This window comes from Brachycentrus maculatus, unplaced genomic scaffold (assembly GCF_059751285.1).
Source record: "Brachycentrus maculatus isolate JH-2025_06_01 unplaced genomic scaffold, ASM5975128v1 h1tg002412l, whole genome shotgun sequence".
Classification (NCBI taxonomy): Eukaryota; Metazoa; Arthropoda; class Insecta; order Trichoptera; family Brachycentridae; genus Brachycentrus; species Brachycentrus maculatus.
The window spans coordinates 2,266-23,484 of record NW_028282896.1 but is presented as its reverse complement, the minus strand read 5'-3'; the positions used below and the strand labels follow the sequence as shown (position 1 = coordinate 23,484).

At 29.7% G+C, this 21,219-nt stretch overlaps 1 protein-coding gene across 1 annotated transcript; it reads left to right on the top strand.

The window, feature by feature from the left end:
* Positions 1 to 9,391: 9,391 nt before the first annotated feature.
* Positions 9,392 to 20,617, top strand: LOC148298176 (ecdysone 20-monooxygenase-like; the record flags this gene model as incomplete). Its single annotated transcript, XM_088277070.1, has 2 exons — positions 9,392 to 9,624; positions 20,332 to 20,617. A coding segment is annotated over exon 2 (229 nt), but the record flags the coding sequence as incomplete, so codon positions are not given.
* Between the last annotated feature and the right edge of the window lie 602 nt (positions 20,618 to 21,219).

Here is a 21,219-nt window from a genome sequence, read left to right as displayed (position 1 = left end):
CCCTACTGCCTACCTTGATTAAAAACCTATGGAAGCCACTAGTATGAGGAGATGCGTGCATTTGGAAGAGGCGAAGAATGTTTGCAAAGACAGAATAGCATGGTGTTCTATTTTCTATGTTTTTGTTTTTTGTCACTGATAGTTGGTTAGTTAGTTTTGTAGTTATATTCCTGAAACATAAAAAAGTGATAGTGGAATGCTCGAGAAACGTATTACTTAATATGTATTTGTACAAAACTTGTGTTTAACTAACTATGTGTATTATAACAGAATACATAAAATTTTATGGCATAATGTGTATTTTACTTTGCAAAAATAACAGCGATAAAAAAACTTCTGCCAATACCAGTTTCAAGATAAAATCCAGGTTATAAAAGGCGGTAGCAAATACAGATATAATAATAATACAAGTACAACTCATAAAAAAATATACATGAGAATACAAAAAGAAAATCTAGGGGTCTCATGAAATATTTCAGTTGTATTTACAAAATCATTTTTAAACTGTACACATATCGTAGTCGTACAGGAGAAAGTGACCAACTACCAAAACGTAAAATGTTCAGGAGGGCCATTTAAGTCACTTTTGCTTGGCAAGAAAATAAACACTAATGCAGTTAGTCATTTTTAACTAGTCAATATATTATACTTCCAAGTTTAAAATCAAATAGTCAATGATCACGTTTTTGTAAAACAATGCACTTGGTCACTTTCTCCTGTATGACTATGATATATATATATATATATATATATATATATATATATATATATATATATATATATATATATATATATATATATATATATATATATATATATATATATATATATATATATATATATATATATATACATATATATATATATATATATTATATATATATATATATATATATATATATATATATATATATATATATATATATATATATATATATATATATATATATATATATGTATATATATATGTATATATATATATATATATATATATATATATATATATATATATATATATATATATATATATATATATATATATATATATATATATATATATATATATATATATATATATATATATATATATATATATATATATATATATATATATGTGTATATATATATATATATATATATATATATATATATATATATATATATATGTGTATATATATATATATATATATATATATATATATATATATATATATATATATATATATATATATATATATATATATACATTTGCAATGCTATCATTATGTATTGTTCTCTAACCTGATAATACCTCGTCACGTTTTGGTTATTTAGTCTGATAAATTCAGATAAAATTGTTGTTTTTAATTTTCATACATGACAACGAATAACTAAAAATACACTTATCATTTTTTTATTCAAAATTAATGATAAACCTTCAATGACACTTATTTTGCGACGCAGTTGAGTACGTGCCTGAATACTGAACTAGAATATGAAAGAGATATTGAAATTTTATTTAAAAAAATATAGTTTTATTTTTATTTTAATAGGAGTTCTTCATTTGCCCATTATCATTTTTTTTAATATTGTTGACCATTAAATGCGTTTTTTATAAAGAGGAAAAAGTAAATTCAAGAACGTATTTAAAAAATAACAGTCAGAGAAAAAACTCGTGTAAAAATAAGATCCAGAACTAAAATATTCATGGAACAGCTTGACCAATATGAATATGTATTTATCCAGTTTTTTTAAATATAAAATTCAGTATTATTTTAATCAATTTCTCTCTAATTTTTAGTTGAACGTAATGGTACATAAATTTATACACTGGAATTTAGAAAAAAAGACTCAGATTGTTCGATATTATGGCATAGTGAAAATCGTAGAACTATTTAGAAATCGAGAAAAAATTACAATCTTTGGAAAGAGTCATTCATCCGAACCCTTACCCGTATCCAAATGGTGCATAGGACACTGCATCATATAAACGCAGTGTTATCTTGATCGCTAACACACGAAGGAAAGGTGATCAGCCCTCCGCTTCAGGTACCAGTCCAGGGTAATATTGAATAAATATTATAGTGAAAAAATCAACTCACATATAATGACACATAAATAACATATAATGTGAGTAAAAATAAAATATTTGAGTAATTAACCTTACCTAACTCAACAGAAAACATTGATTTCATTAATTGATTCGGTAGTTACTTTGTGGTAAAATCTATCCATATTTTAATTAATGTTTTACTTAGTAAATACTACCACTTCTTAAAATCTACTGTGACACGTGTTTTGATGCATTTTGCATCATTTTCAAACACAGCATGTGAAGCCAATTCTAAATTTTATAGTTGGGTCCTTGGGACGTTGAAGGTTGAAAATAAAAGTTAAATAAATAAATAAAAATAAGAAACAGCTCCTAACCGCTCGACCTTCAACGTTGATGTTAGAAGAAAATATTGATGTTAATACGGTCTGATTTACAGAAATTACTACTCTGGGGAAGAAATACTTTTTAAAACGACGCAATAAGTAGTTGATAAAATAAAAGCAATATTTAAAATAATTGATTGTGATATTTATTTTTATATTCCACCTTGACATTCAACCATTCAGTAACGTTATCATATTAGTTGACAAAAATTATATAAATAGATCACGAAACGGATTGGGCAAAATATTTATGGCAAAAATAAGGCGTTCTTTCAAGAAATATCTGCGATATTTCATATTAATGTTCAGTGTATGTACCTTATTATCATTAAGTTAGATGTTACACATTAATTTATTCACAATCTGATGCTTTTCCCCGCACTTATCCGATCGATTTAAACCACAAGAACAACAATAAAACAAATTAATGGTGTACTTATACTCATAAAATAAAGCAGTTACTGTGAAGTTCATTCATATTTTATCAAGCAAAAAAAATCAACAGAAATTAATTTTAAATTCGTCCGAAGAATTTCAAAAGCAATGACAATTTTTATAATAATTAATCCCTCTTAAAAACAGGCCACAAGGCTAACACCAAGAAGAAGAAGAAGAAGAAGATTCACATCACTGGAATAAAGATCTTGATTCGGATTTTTTTTAAATTTCCATTAATTGATTCGGTAGTCACTTTTTGGTAATATCTAGCCATTTTTAATTTACGTTTGACTAGGTAAATAGCAGTTTTTCTTGAAATCTATTGTGACACGTGTTTCAATGCATTCCGCGTCATTTTTAAACACCGTAAAAACTGATTTTTATGTCGATTTGCAGCAGTATATAAACCCAAATTATATTCAATGTCATATTCATATTCATAGATTCATTGTTTTGAATAAATGTTTATAATAAGTATAAAGATACAACATTTTGAGTGTGTTCAAATACTTGTTCATAAAATCTGGATTCTCTCCAATTACAGGAGTTATTTTAATATTATTTTTGGACATCTCATCAAAGATGAAGAAGAATATGGAAGTCTGGGCATTTACGGGGCTGACGACCGTCATAGGCTGGTTTAAGTGATCACTTTACACATGTGTAACATTCACCAATTCTACCCATTATTGACAACCACACTACTCAAATTCTTGGATGTTTTGTATATATGAACCAATTTAGAAACTTTGTTCTTATTCCTTACATCTCACCAATAGATGTCTCTAATGAAGTTCTAGTGATTCAAGAACAAGGTTTCTAAATTGGTTCATATATACAGAACTTCCAAGAATTTGAGTAGTGTGGTTGTCAATAATGGGTAGAACTGGTGAATGCTACACGTGTGTTAAGTGATCACTTAAACCAGCCTATGACGGTCGTCAGCCCCGTAAATGCCCAGACTTCCATATTCTTCTTCATCTTTGATGAGATGTCAAAAAATAAGTATAAAGATGTTCTTATTCCTATTTTATTTAGAATCTAATATTATTATGTAAATAATTTTTAAGTTTTGAAATTTTTGATAAAGGTAGTGTTATCTCAGGATCACGATCAATCGTTAAAACATGAAGGAAAGGTGATCAACCAGAGTACCATACCAGTCCAGAGTAACATTGAACAAATATCACAGTGAAAAAATCACTTACAATTGAGCCCCACCCCTAGGAATCGAACCCGGGACCTCCAGTACGGTAGCCAAACGTGCTGACCAATTACAATAGGGAGGCTGGTGAAATTGGTCATGGTAATTGTATTAATATAAGTGATTTTTTCACTCTAATATGAATTCAATATCACCCTCGACTGGTACCTGAAGCGGAGGGCTGATCACCTTTCCATCACCTGTTAACAATTAAGATAACACTGCGTTTATATGATACAGTGCCTTATGCACCATTGGGGTGCGGATAAGGGTTTTAAGAAAAAAAATTGGTAGATCCAATGGACAAATCTGTTAATAGTCTGTTTTTAAATATAAAGATTAGCCGGGTTTAACGAAAATTAGTTATTATTAGGCCTTAATGGCCCACACTGCCGATTTTCTAAATCCGCCTCTGAACCAACTAAACAAAAAAGTGTTTCTATATCATCAAAAGAAACACTTTTTTGTAGTTAAATTTTCTAGTCGTGCTTTTACTTTAAACTTGAAAATTGGTATGCCATATTAAATGCTCGCTCAAAATTAGTGTAAAAAAACTGTTAACATTTTTGGTTGTATTTTTTGTAATACAGTATAATAATTTGTACTGTAGTACTTCGTTTTTTTTTTTTTCATATGTTGTAGGAATATTTCAAACAGTAAAATGCTGAAATTTTTAAAGCAAAAGATTAAAAAACCTGTTAACTTAACTACGCGCAGTAAATTCAATATGGGAATACTTGAAGACTAGACGTGAATGATCTAAGATTTATGTGAAACTATTGACTACGTACGTGACGACAGCCACGTCACATCTCCGACAATTTTCAAGTTTTTTTTTCTTCCTCACAACAGTATATATCAGGGGTCGGCAACCTCTTGGACCAAGTGAGCCAAACGTGAATAAAAAAACGGTTTGGAAATTTTTGGGTGGCCAATTTTTAATTTACTATTATTTAATTGAATGTTGAAAGGAACCTACAAGTATTTTTTAGGTAACAGATTGTTAATCAGAGATACTTTTTGCTCAAATTTATACATCTAGTATATATATATTATGTATGAATCAACGCAAACAATTGTGATTGAACGCCTTTTTTATTAAAATAAATAGTTTTTTTCGAATATCTCTGTTACTCAAAAAATGTTTTAAGGTATTTACCATTTAACATTCAATGATTTATGTATTTTACTTTGGATTTAATTTATTAACTAAAGAAGACAGCATAAAACTTAAGAAGATTTTTTTATAATTTCTTTTGTGCACGGAATAATTTAAAGTATAACAATCAAAATTTTTGTAAAAATAGTCATTTTGAATTTGAGTCACATGTAGCTCGCGAGCCACACGTTGCCGATCCCTGGCATATACCATAATAATGACTTAACAAACTTATATAACTAGTTTTTAGAGATTTCATTGCAATAAAGTGAATTGAATAAACAGAACCGTTTCCCATTATACAAAACTTTAGAGCGATTTTACTGGTAAAGTTGGTTTTTAAAACAGGTTTGAGAATTTTGGTAAAATTAAATAAGTCTTCTCTTTGGGATAATTTATTTAGAGAATAAAATAATGTCATATTCGTCCAATGCCATTTCATTTAATATACTTATAATATTTTATATTTTTATCAAGTTAATTTATTGACCAAAAAAAAATATATTTTTCAAATGTAGTAGGTTAAATTAAAAATGCTAAGTTGATACTGTAAAGTACGTAGCTAGTATTTTTAAAAACGATAATCGTAAAGTGCCGTTGAAAATTGTATTTGATTTTTTATATCATGGTTTTATATTTTGAAATTGTCTTTTGGTGGTGATTTTCCAGTGAAATATGGATGAATTAAATGAATGCATTTGGGCGCAGTTCGCGCTGTTGCAGCTGCCCAAGACGAGAAGGTTTTAGTGCATAATGAAGCGTGATATTTATTATCTCGTTGCATGAATGTCTGGCACCACTATTTCGGGTTACGAAAACAAAATATTAAGTATATATACATATTTAGTTTGTATTTTATCTCTGCAGTAACGAATCATTGCATTGTAAATTATTATTACTTAGAAAATCTTTTAGCTCTCTCAATTTGAGATGACACATCTATCGTTTTTTATGCGAAAGCAGATGGTTGTCTGAGAATCCTAGGGCTTACGACTTGGCATTTGGCTGGCTTTATATATAAATATATATATATTTATATATATATATATATATATATATATATATATATATATATATATATATATATATATATATATATATATATATATATATATATATATATATATATATATATATATATATATATATATATATATATATATATATATATATATATATATATATATATATATATATATATATATATATATATATATATATATATATATATATATATATATATAGTGTGTAATGGTATACTATATGTAGTGTAATGGTCAGCACGCTCAGCTACCGTTCTGGATGTCCCGGGTTTGATTCCCAGGGGGGGTCTAATTAATATAAGTGATTTTTTCACTGTAATATTTATTCAATATCACCCTGGACTGGTACCTGAAGCGGAGCCTTTCCTTCATGTGTACACGATCAAGATAACACTGTGTTTACATGAAGCAATGCCCTATGTACCATTGTGGTTCGGATAAGGGTTCTATATTTTATTTATTATATTTCACATATATTGGATTTGACCCGAAAAGGAATGTTAATTGATATCTTTATAATGTATTTTTTTTTGTGTTTTCTCTCCAGTTGAGAGTTATATTACATTTTTAAGTATATGAACACACATAAAATGCCATGAATAAAATAAGTGGTCAAAGTATTAACTGCATATAAATTCAAAATCAGGTTTTCAGGCGTTTCCCAGTATGTAAAATAATCCGGGTTCGAATCTTGCATTCACATAAAAGGCTCACTGCCATATAAACGCTTTCTAAATCCAATTATAAATGGCTGTTGTGAACTCATACATGAGTAATTAAAAAATAATCAGTAATTTGGTTGTCAATCATGAGTAGAATGGTGAATGTTACACTTGTATAAAGTGATCACTTAACCAGCCTATGACATCTCTGAAAATATCCAGCCTTCCATATTATTTTTCAAGTTGAGATGTCAAAAATGTAAAAGCTTGTCAAACTTAACGTTTTAACATTTTTGTCAAAAATCTAGTTTAAACATTAATTCCATGTCATGTGTTCTTCTTTAATTTTACTCACTTTAATTACAATTTAAAAAATACTGCATGTGTACAAATATAAAATAGAGGTCTTTATTTAATTTCCGTGTCGGTCTCTTGAGGTGATCGAATCGAGCCCCAGATGAATTATACCCAACGAAAAAAAACCGAGCCCTCAACCTTGAACTGTGTATGACTTCCAAATATAAATGTAATGAATATGTAAATTTACCACCGGGCAAATATTTTTTGCATTCCCTCGTGTATTACCCACCAAATCGCCGCTGCATGTAATGAATATAAAAATAAACGTAAATTAACTATAGTAAATTATTAACAAAACGAATATCCGTTTGAACCTGCAAAAAAATGTAACTTATGTGAATATATGGATAAGGAGATGTTTTCTGTAACAATAGATAAAATTTATAAGAAAAGATACGATAAATATGTCTGTGGCTTTCACAAAAAAATTATAATTGATTTATTTTGTATAAACATTTGCACAGATCATGAGTTTGGATGAAATTATCCGCCTCCGTAGTGTAATGGTCAGCACGCTCGGCTACCGTTCTGGAGGTCCCGGGTTCGATTCCCAAGGGGGGTAAAATAAATATAAGTGATTTTTTCACAGTCATATTTATTCAATATTACCCTGGACTGGTACCTGAAGCGGAGGGCTGATCACCTTTCCTTCATGTGTAAACGATCAAGATAACACTGCGTTTATATGACACAGTGCCCTATGCACCATTGGGGTGCGGATAAGAGTTTTATTATTATTATTATGATGATGTCATTATGGATGATTTTATTTCAAATATATTGTTTCTTAAAAATATATAGATTTAATTTTAAAAAAGTCTTAAAATCGATTTCGAAATTAACAGCTTTTAACCCTCTATAAGTCTGAACTCTGGAAAACAGGATATTTTAATATCTGTATATTTTCCGAGATATAATTAAAAACCACGTGTTCAACCAATGGTAGAAGGATAATATTTTATTTTATTTAAGTTTTACTTGGTAAATACCACTCTTTCTTAAAATCAATAGTGACACATGTTTCGATGCATTTCTTATAATTTTCAAACACATCATTGGTGTTTAAGAATGACGCGGAATGCATCAAAACACGTGTCACGATAGATTTAAAGAAGTAGTGGTATTCAACAAGTAAAACTTTAATTTAAAGTATAATCACCGTTGAGAAATTTTAGAAAAATGACGTTTCAAAAATTATTATGATAGTATTACTAATACAAAAAAATTACAACCCACTCTTTGTAGAACAAAAACCGTAAAAAAATCAACGATATAGATTAATTCTCTATAAATCAATATAAATATAAAATGCAATTTATATAATCATATATATATATATATGTATATATATATATATATATATATATATGTATATATATATATATATATATGTATATATATATATATATATATATATATATATATATATATATATATATATATATATATATATATATATATATATATATATATATATATATATATATATATATATATATATATATATATATATATATATATATATATATATATATATATTTATATATATATTCTTCTTCAAACTCTTATCCACACCCCGATAGTGCATAGGGCATTGCATCATATAAATGCAGTGTTATCTTGATCGTTAACACATGAATGAGAGGTGATTATTAGCCTTTCACTTCAGATACCTACCAGTCTAGGGTAATGTTGAATAAATATTAGAGTGAAAAATATCACCTATATTTATTTCACCCCCCCTCCTGCAACCGGACCCAGGACCTCCAGAACGGGATATATATATATATATATATATATATATATATATATATATATATATATATATATATATATATATATATATATATATATATATATATATATATTTAAAGCACTTTCGTCTACTGTTCCTGTATTAGTATAAAGTATTTTTGCTAAAAGTACTGTGAAATGCGAGATGGCTTCGTATTCACAAAACGCGATGCCGTAATCTCCAAAATGCAGTAATGCGGCTCTGTGTAAACCGACACTGAAACAGAATAATTTTCGAGGTCAAGTTCACGCTTAATATCATACAACCGGAGTCTTTTACGGCTGAAAATAAATAAAACGGTTGCTGCGGATGTGCGGAGGTCTCAGTTCGCTCTGGTTCCCCGCAGCGAGAGGAGCAATTCGCGCGCGAAGTCGCATACTGGACCGCCACCCACGGCATTCGGTCTAATATTCGACAAGTTAAGTGAAACCAAGTGCCGTCGTCAAATATCATCGATTGACTTCACCGGCACCTGCTCGCTTAGGGACACCTTACCTTGAATATTGGCGGAGCTGCGAATTGCACTTTCGCGCGCTTATTGCAAGGTATGTAAAAGTACTTGACCGTACCTACGTAAAAAAAAACTATCTTAATACGTAAGTGATTCCCTCATTATTTAAGCCTTTTTTTAATTCAATCATTTTTGTCTTCTCCCAGAAGCATTCCTATACCCTATAGTTCTCATTTTAATGCAAATTCTATATTTTTCATTTTAAAATTACTACTTAAAAAGGTCTCCTATCTGTAGTACGTTAGTTATTCCTACATAATTTGTTTTTTTTTTTAATTATTTTTAAATTATTAATTTTCTGCTCTCCCAAAAGTTTTTCCATTATTTATATTTCTCATTTTAATGGTAGTTAGTACGTTAGTTATTCTTACATAATTTGTTTATTTTATATTTTTTATTTAATAATTTTCTCCTCTCCCAGCTTTTGCTTTCCTTTAACTTATATTTCTCATTTTAATGGTAGTTATATTTTCATTTTCATGCAAGTTATATTTTACATTTTAATGTAAGTGTTAATACTCATTATAAACGCATTAAAAAAAATCAAACTTTCTTAATTCCCACACAATTTGGGTTTTTGCTAATTAAATATTTTTTCTCCTCTCCAAAAGTTTTTGTTTACCTTCCCTTTGAAGACTTTTTTGCAAGTTATTTTTCTCATTGTAAAAATACTTAACCGTACCAAAGTAAAAAATCCAACTGTCTTAGTACGTAAGTTATTCCTACATAATTTTATCTTTTTCAAATTAAATAATTTTTCTCCCTTTCCCAAAAGTTTTCCTTTACCTCTATTTTAATTATTTATTTATTTAAACTTCATGTACAGAAAATAAATAAGTACATTGGCGGGTCTATTGCTAAAAAGCAATATTTTCCGACCAACCATATATTTCTTATTTTAATGCAAGTAATATTTCTCATATAAAATCAAATTATATTACTCATTGAAAAAGTACATACTTACGTAAAAAAATCCGACTACGTAAATTTTTCCCACATAATCTGGGCTTTTTTTGATTGAATATTTTTTCTCTCTCAAAAGCTTTCCTTAACCTTCCCTTTGAAAGCTGGTTGCAGCCTATATTTCTCATTTTAATGCTATTTTTTTGTTGATATATTTTAATTATTATTTTATTTCAATTTTATTATTTTGTGGACTTATTTTATATTTTTATTTACTGTCCGTTTTTATTTTTATTTTTAATATTTGCTTGCATACAATACTTTAAGAGTTTGCAATAGCAATTTACAGTTCGCTTATTAAAACTGACAGAAAAACGTGTCAGACACTCGGTTGATGTTGAAAAGGGTCTTCAGAATAAAAAATAATAAAAAAATAACATTCCTGAACATACTCTTTACTCATGAGTATTTGAATATTTTTTATACTTGTTGTAAAATGCAGACGTTAAAATATTTATCACCATATAAGTATTTAAAGCATAACACCATAACTTACATGCAATATAAAATTACACAAAATTTCTCAATTAAAATTCTGTAAAATAAATTAAATACCTCATAAACATATTAATTGAAAAACAAACACAAACTAAAAAAAATACCAAAAAATGAAACAAAAATCATATCACTCAAAAGCATAACAATAAACATTAAGTTTAAGTCCCTCTCCAAGCACAAGAGCTTAGTCTCTTTATTGGAAGCGTAAGGTCTAGGAAATTAATTTAATTATTTAAAAAAAATCGTTTTTAATGTAAATGTGATCGCTGAACTAATCTTCGATACTACTGAACCTTACTCGCACCCAATGGTGCATAGGGCACTGCATCATATTGACGTAATATTTATTCCATAGTTTATCATATGAAGGTATGTTAAAATGAGTAGTCCCACGCATCAGGTACTAGCCCAGGTATCTTATCTCTTTATATATCTTCTTACAGTAAACATAACATTTATTTTTTAATTCTTTCAGACTCTTCTCATTCTTCATACATTCAGGCATCTCATGATACATTTTCTAACCCTTATACATTAAACAATTTTGTGACTAGGTTTTAGTCTTATTTTATCCTTATTTCTAGTAATATGTTCATGAAATTTTGTTGTTTAACACTATTTCATCCTTAAAATATTTGTGTAATTTATCGTTAAAAAAATTATATAGAAGATCAGCATATTAAAATTTAGTATTTTTTTAAAAATAACTAGTTAAGTTTTTCTCTATTTTTTTCTATATTATTATATCTATTTTTCTTGAGTACTATTCTCATCGCTTTATTTTGTATAATTTCAATTTTTATTAAATTTCCTTCATTTGCCAAAAATAATATTTTTGAGAAATCTATATGTGGAATAATGATTGTTTTATAAATGAAAATGGAGAGGGAACCGCGTGTCCGAAATCCAAGAACGCTTATCTATTGCCGATATCTAAGAAAATAATTCCCGAAAAAAAAAATTATCAGGTTCTGCGTAAGCAAAAAAAGTTTATGTAATCATCAATAGCGCTAGTCAAAAACAAAGTTCAATGAAATGTAATCAAAATTAACCTAATTAGATTTCGTTCGCCTTGCAATAAACAATAATAAATAAGATGTGAAATAATAACAAACTGATATCAAGATACAATTGATGACGAACAATGTTATTCGCTAACATTATTTGCGTAGGCGAGCCTTTTTAAGGCGTTTTTATGTTATACATATATCAGCGACCATTCTCTATGAAAGCTCTTTTTTAGGATTAATTCATTTTTGTTAAAGTGTTTTTAATTGTTAATGATTTTTCGTTTCATTTTTGAGATTTTGAATATTTATTTTTTCCCTTAATTACATTACTAGATATGTACACATACACAAACACGCACACACACACACACACACACACACACACATACACAAACAGGCGCACGTGCACACACGCGCACACACATACACACACACACACATATGCACACACGCATATATATATATATATATATATATATATATATATATATATATATATATATATATATATATATATATACATACATATTCATTTTTCAAACCATGGTGCATAGAGCACTGCATTATAAATACTGTGTTATCTTGATCATTAACACATGAAGGAAAGATGATCGGCTCTCCGCTTCAGGAAACAGTCCAGGGTAATATTGAATAAATATTATTTTGAAAAAAAATATATAAGTATTTTACCCCCCCCCCTGGGAATCAAACCCGGGACTTTCAGTATGGTAGTCAAGCATCACACTATGGGGGGCGGACCTATATATGCACATGTATAAAACCCAAGTTTTCATACATGAAGAATAATGTTCAGATCTTGAAACCATTTCTTTCCTCGAATCAAAATAAACAAATAATCGGTCATTACGGCTTAGTCATTATTAATTAACTGAAAAAAAAATATATATATATATATATATATATATATATATATATATATATATATATATATATATATATATATATATATATATATTCATTTTCAAACCATGATGCATAGAGCACTGCATTATAAATACTGTGTTATCTTGATCATTAACACATGAAGGAAAGATGATGGGCTCTCCGCTTCAGGAAACAGTCCAGGGTAATATTGAATAAATATTATTTTGAAAAAAAATATATATGTATTTTACCCCCCCCCCCTGGGAATCAAACCCGGAACTTTCAGTATGGTAGTCAAGCATCACACTATGGGGGGCGGACCTATATATGCACATGTATAAAACCCAAGTTTTCATACATGAAGAATAATGTTCAGATCTTGAAAGCATTTCTTTCCTCGAATCAAAATAAACAAATAATCGGTCATTACGGCTTAGTCATTATTAATTAACTGAAAAAGGAGAATATATTTACAACATTTTGAGTGTGTCCAAATACTTTTTCACAAAATCCAGATTTTGTGAACAAGTATTTGGACACACTCAAAATGTTGTAAATAAATTGTCTGGTCAAATTATAAGCTTAATAATAAAAATGAAAATGGTATTTTCTGGCGATTCTCATGTGTGTGATTGAAATCCAGGATTTGGGCCTCACATACTAATATAAGAGTTTCTGCTTAATAAAGAGCTTCTTTACATCTCACCAATAGATGTCTCTAGTGAAGTTGTGATTCAAGAACAAGGTTTCTAAATTGGTTCATATATATAGAACTTTTAATAGAACGCGAGACATCAAAAAAATATTGTACAGATTGGAATTGGATTTAAAGTTACTTGTGATTTGCATACAACCCAAATTAGCATACTAATTAGCGCCGGGGTTGATGAACAAACCGCAAAACAATGTGCTAACCTTCCCTATCCCTACTATCCTAAATGCAGGCATTTCTCTACAAATAGAGGCTAGTTGGGTTATTCCTACTTTTTAAATATGCATTTGACAACTACATTACCTACTGAAATTTTGGAAAATTCCACATTTTTCAGTAACAATATAGAGCTTTTTTAAATAAGTTTCATATTAAATGTATTATTTTATTTACAACATTTTGAGTGTTTCCAAATACTATTTCACAAAATCTGGATTATCTCCAAATACAGGAGTTATTTGAATTTTTTTGACTACTCATCAAAGATGAAGAAGAACCTCACATACTAATACAAGAGTTTCTGCTTAATTAAAAGCTTCTTTACATCTCACCAATAGATGTCTCTAGTGAAGTTCTAGTGATTCAAGAACAAGGTTTCTAAATTGGTTCATGAATATAGAACTTCCAAGAATTAGAGTAGTGTGGTTGTCAACAATGGGTAGAGTTGGTGAATGTTACACGTGTGTAAAGTGATCACTTAAACCAGTCTATGACGGTCGTCAGCCCTGTAAATGCCCAGACTTCCATATTCTTCTTCATCTTTGATGAGATGTCAAAAAATAGTATGAAAAGGGAGTTTTTTTCTCTATTTATCATTACTTAAGTGATATAACATCGATAATTTATAATAATTATCAAAGTTAACACCGCAAAGTGATTTCCAAATAATGTGAATAAGTGTGAACTCTTTTTTGGTGTTGACGCGAAATAATTGATTGAAAGTAAATATCGTGAAAAATAATTCCCAGGAAATGAAAGAAATGTTTGAATAATATTGATTCTCGTTTCCATATTTTTTTTGTTGAATAAGGTGTAGGTACGTGTTAACGACTTCTACATATTTATGTTAATTTTTTATTAATTGTATTCTCAGTGGTTTTGACTATTTCTATTACGAAATTTGTGTGAAAATTATCATGAGTGTAAATATTGCTAGAATCTAGAATTTACGTGGTAAAGAATCGGAAAATATTGAGAATTCTCGTGATGTAGGGGGGAAATATTGTATAGCAAAACCTCGATATAACAAACTAGTCGGGGGGAAGGTGTGTCCGTTAAAGCCGAAAGTGCGTTATAAAAAAGAGGTTTAAAATAAATCAAAAAAACTTTTTTTTTGAGACTGTGAATACTGTATTTAGACATGAATAAACAATTCAAAACACAGACTAATATTAATTGACTTTGGACACTAGTCGTGAAATGACGTCGCTGTTTGATATCGTCGCGCTTGCTTTCGGTAATCCTGATTTGAAAAAGGACTCAAGTTTTCTTTGCGCTTTTGAAATTTGATGTTTTTTTTATGATCAAATTAAATTAAAATTACGAAAATGCATTAAATATAGACGTACGACGTGATTATTATATTCTTCTAACCCTTATCTGCACCCAATGGAGCATAGAGCACTGCATTATATAAAAGCAGTGTTATCGTGATCGTTAAATACGCGATGGAAAGGTGATAACCCTTACGCTGCTGGTATCAGTCCAAGGTGATTTGCCATCAATATTTTAGTGAAAAATTACTAATATTTTTTTTGACCCTCTTGGGAATGGTGACCAGCATGGTAGCCTAGCGCGCTAACCACTACACTATGGAAGCGGACAGATTATCATGGCCACTAAAAATTGTTTACATGCTACGACACTTGATTTTAAGCACGTATTATTAAGGCCCTACATACGTAAAATAAAAACTTAACTTTCTTCGAACCCAGGTAACATTTGACGTAATTGAATTTTATTCTTAAAACATTGGAAAAAAGTTTTTCTTCGAAATAAATACATGGTTTTGAAAAAAAAATGTTATTTATTGAAATGTAAGGATTTATATTATCCACTGACACTTCGTGATGGAATTGCATTTTTAATTTATTATTAGATTAAAACCAATATTTTTAGCTTTTCCACTTTTTTATTTGACCAGCGACCGGGTTTCGTCGTTACCGACATCATCAGACTGGTATCGTTACCGACATCATCAGACGAGACCAGTCTGATGATGTCGGTAACGACGAAACCCGGTCGCTGGTCAAATAAAAAAGTGGAAAAGCTAAAAATATTGGTTTTAATCTAATAATAAATTAGAAATGTAAGGAGTTAAAAAATAAATTACGAAAATATTTTTTCATGTACAATATATTCTAAAAAGCAAATAATTTCCAATTTATATATATTTTTTTAAAATCGAGCGTGAAATCGGCTGTCCAAACTTAAAACAGAGTAAGGGACATTTTTTTAGTACGTTTTTTTTGCTTTTTCGGACTGAGTGGAATCTACTTAGTCCAAAAATGCAAAAAAAACGTACTGCAAAAAAATGTCCCTTACTGTGTTTTGAGTTTGGACAGCCGAAATGACGTGCGGCTTCTGGAGATGCCGAATGCTCAATGAGATATGTTATGCGAGTATCCCCTTAATATAACAGTTTATTTTTATTTTTATATTTGATCGAATTTATTGTCCGTTATATCCGATGTTCGTTAAATAGAGGTCCGTCATATCGAGATTTTACTGCACTGTGCTACTCTTATTAATACCGCGCAGATTGCGGGAATAATTAGATGCCTTTATGTTGATTAATTAGCAAAACCGCCTGCGATGGCATAGGATCGGTGCCTAATGTCCGATGTAATAGCATGATATCTACAGAGTCTTCATCCTATTTATGGCCACGTTCACGGAACAATGATAACAATGAACTCGTTCAATTCGGAATGATACTGCATTTCCTGATTGTGAACAGGGAATCTGTTCTATCTACATTATACGTTAAGAGACCATATCGAAATTCTGATATCAGATTGTGAAACTGTGATCCAATGATTGCCTGATTCATTACTAGGATTTATTGTTTAATTTTTTTTGACATTTCAACATAGATGAAGAAGATAACTCGGTGTTTACGGGGCTAAATATTTTTTAAAATAATAAAATCCTTATCCGCACCCCAATGGTGCATAGGGCACTGCGTCATATAAACGCAGTGTTATCTTGATAGTTTACACAAGAAGGAAAGGTGATCAGCCCTCCGCTTCAGGTACCAGTCCAGGGTAATATTGAATAAATATTACAGTGAAAAAATCACTTATATTTATTTTACCCCACTTGGGAATCGAACCCGGGACCTCCAGAACGGTAGCCGAGCGTGCTGACCATTACACTACGGAGGCGGACTATTTTTTAGGTGTTTTATTTTATAATCAAAATATAACTTTGTTTCAAAATCAATATAAATGTTTTATTATAATTTAATTATAATGTCTACCGGTCTCGAAGCTAACCGCTTCTTTTTCAAGACTGATTAATACTTGAAAAAGAAGCGGTTAGCTTTGAAATCGGTAGACATTATGATTATGTTATAATTAAATATTTATAGTGATTTCAAAACAAAGTTATATTTTAATTAAGTATACACTTGAAAATCACAGAGTTAGTGCTTCAAAAATAAATTGTGTGTATTATTTTAGTTTGACTAATATTTTGTTATCTTATATAGATGAATAACTATATAAAAGTCTGAGTATTTACACGTGCAAAATTCACCATTCTACCCACGATTGACAACCATACTACTCAAAATTTTGGAATTCCTAGGTATATGATCAATCCCATGAGATAAGTAAAAACACATTGTTAGTGTTGTATCGCTGAATCATTGAATCACCTTTGAATCCTATCTGACCCCTATGGGGTCAGATAGGATTCAGGTCAGATTTATACGAATTAAAATAAATTATAATATTTTTAGATTTAAATTCACCCGGATACAGGAAGTTAAAAATTATTCCGGAATAACTATAGTTTGAATTCTGATAAAAATAGTTGTCGGTTTGTGAATTTACCTAGAATTATTTTGAATTAAATTTGAAGAGTTTATATTAGATTCGTATGTATTATTTAGATTTGCGAATTTATCTATGTATATATATATATATATATATATATATATATATATATATATATATATATATATATATATATATATATATATATATATATATATATATATATATATATATATTTATATATATATATATATAAATATATATATATATATATATAAATATATATATATATATATATATATATATATATATATATATATATATATATATATATATATATATATATATATATATATATATATATATATATATATATATATATATATATATATATATATATATATATATATATGTAAGGGATAATCTAGTATGGGCCAATCAGGAACTTCTCAACATTTGCGTATTGCTGGAAAACTCCTCAGTAGAAGGCGGTCTGTTGACTGTCATCAGCAGACCTTCCGTTCCACTAAAAGAGGGTTCGGCATTTGTGTCCTAGCTTGGTGTATGTTACCAATGTCCTTCACTATTTTGATCATGTATGATACCACCTCTCATGACAGTTCCTTATGAACTATCACGTCGGATAGGTCCTCACCCAGGCTCCTGCAACGCGCCTCCAGCTGTTTTCTTTGAATACTGAAAAGGGGGCAAAGCATCAAAAGGTGAGGGACATCTTGAGGTGTCTCATCATCACACATCAGTCAGGCGCTATTGACAACTAGGCCTTAAACGATGTTATCTCATTTTCATATAAAGTTACAATAATGGACTCACCTCTTAGGTTCGTCATTCTATGTGCCTTCTATACTCTTCTAAGAAATACAAAAAATGGAAGGTTAATGACATCGGCATGAAAATCTGACCAAGCGCTTTCGCGACTTTTATCTACTGTTAATTATTATTATTGATGGTATTATTCCAACATTCACCGCCCAAGGCACTGCCTTACTGTCGACATGATACATAGCTTTTGAGACTCCACTGGTAAAAGTTCTTATTTTTTGCCGCATAATTTATTCGGCAAAATGCGGTCATAGAGCTTTTGAAAAAAAAACTGGTTTAGTACGTTACCGTAGCGTCTTTTTTATAAAGAAATAAATAGTTGGGTATTTGCATATCGTTGGCTAAATTTATTTGGGTGTCGTCATTTGAAGATTTTTTTTCTTTTATTCAAATGAGACACAATGGTGACGTCATTTAAGGGTGTACTCTCAAATATACAATAAAAATTCAGAACGCGACCGACTGTGCTAAGAACCGCACATGTTTTATACGCACATTTTTTTTTAGAATACATATTACAATTTGGCAAATAAATATTTTTGATATTTTTTTAATTACCTATCTTTAAATGACTTTTCCTTTTAAAACCATTATTTATTTCAAAGAAAAACTTATTTTAAAAAAAAACAATTAAGTTGAATGTTAATTAATAATAATCCCTTACCCCACTCCAATGGTGCATAGGGCACTGCTTCATATAAACGCAGTGTTATCTCGATCGATTACACATGAAGGAAAGGTGATCAGCCCTCCACTTCAGGTACCAGTCCAGTGTAATATTGAATAAATATTAGAGTGAAAAAAATCACTTATATTTATTAAACCCCCCTGAGAATCGAACCCGGGACCTCCAGAACGGTAGGCGAGCATGCTGACCATTACACTACGGAGGCGGAGAAGTTAAATGTTACCTGGGCTTAAAAAAAATTAAGTTGCGGGCTATCGATTATCCCGCCTCAAGTCTGTTTCCACACTAAATATAATAAATTTAAAAAGAATAATATAAGTAATAATTATATAATAATAAAAATAAAAATATATCAGTAAGTTAAGAAAGTAATGTAATATTTTTTGTAACATTTGCGGTTTAACCTCTGTCCCCTGAAATATGTTAACTATTACTTTACCATATCCGTTCCCTATGTGGAGCATATGGAATCCACAAACTGCTTCCAGGCTCTTCTGTTTTTCACACCTTTCTTAATTTTATCGATAATGCTTATCTCAGCTTTACATTCCTTCCTTATTTCACCATTCGAACATCTATCATACATCGTTTTACAACACATTCGTCTGAGAGATCGCATGTCACCTGCATTCAGTCTATGTACTTTCATCCTTCTTTTGCCAACTCCGTTGTGTTCTTTCCTCATTGTAAACTAGTACAAAAAATATTTTATATAATTCATATTATTTTTTGACATCTCATCAAAGATGAAGAAGAATATGGAAGTCTGGGCATTTACGGGGCTTTCGACCATCATAGGCTGGTTTAAGTGATCACTTTACACACGTGTAACATTCACCAATTCTACCCATTATTGACAACCACACTACTCAAATTCTTGGTTCTATATATATGAACCAATTTAGAAACCTTGTTCTTGAATCACTAGAATTTCACTAGAGACATCTATTGGTGTCAACCAGCCTATGACGGTCGTCAACCCCGTAAATGCCCAGACATCCATATTCTTCTTCATCTTTGATGAGATGTCAAAAAATGATATGAAAATAACTCTCGTAATTGGAGATAATCCAGATTTTGTGAACAAGTATTTAGATCCACTCAAAACGTTTTATTTAATTTTTTTGTTTGTTTGTTTCAGATCTCAAAAAACGTTTTTAAAACATAAAGTCAATAAATATCTTTAAGCCAATCCACGATGATGCTGTCAGGGTTTATTGACAACTTCGTGGTGTGGATGATGTTCGGCGGAATCACATTCCTGGTGCAGGTCTACAGAAAGCTGCTGCTGAAGAAGTCGGAGGACACAGGACGAAGGAAGAACGAACTGTCCAAGGTCCCTGGACCCTTCCAACTGCCGTACGTTGGCACCACTTGGATATACCTCATCAAGTACAGCACCTCCAAGCTGCACGAGGCATACCGAGGTAAGTTCAGTACGGCTATTATCCTTTGCTCTACCCGACCGAGTTTCTCCAGGGTATGCTTGGCTACAATAGTTTAGAGACTAGAAGGAATGTGTATTTGATTACGCATTTTTATCGATTGTTGCGCGGTATCAATCATGATAATCCTGAAATTATAGTTCCCGATAGTTACCTAAGACAGCGTCGACATAGATTGTTTTACATTCCTATACACCGGACCAACCTGCCGATGTTTATGCCTGTAGGAAGAGCTACCGCTATGTTGAACAATATCACATTGGATATTGATCTGTTCTATGTGTCGGAAGGAGTTTTCCGAAGCGGGATTCTTCTACAACTTTAAGTTTTCTTGCTTACTTTTAATATGTACGCCTTGAATATTGTTTTTTATGTTGTTGAATTAATTGAAAAAAAGGCATATTTATGAAAAAAAATTAATTTTCCTACGAAACAACATCAAATATCGAATTGTAAAATTCGACTCAAATAATATTTTTTGGTAAAAAATGAAGTATTAGTGTTTATTTAATATTTTTGTTTATTATTTATAAAAATACTATTTTTGTGAGCCTGGCATACCGAGGTAGGTCATATTTATGAAA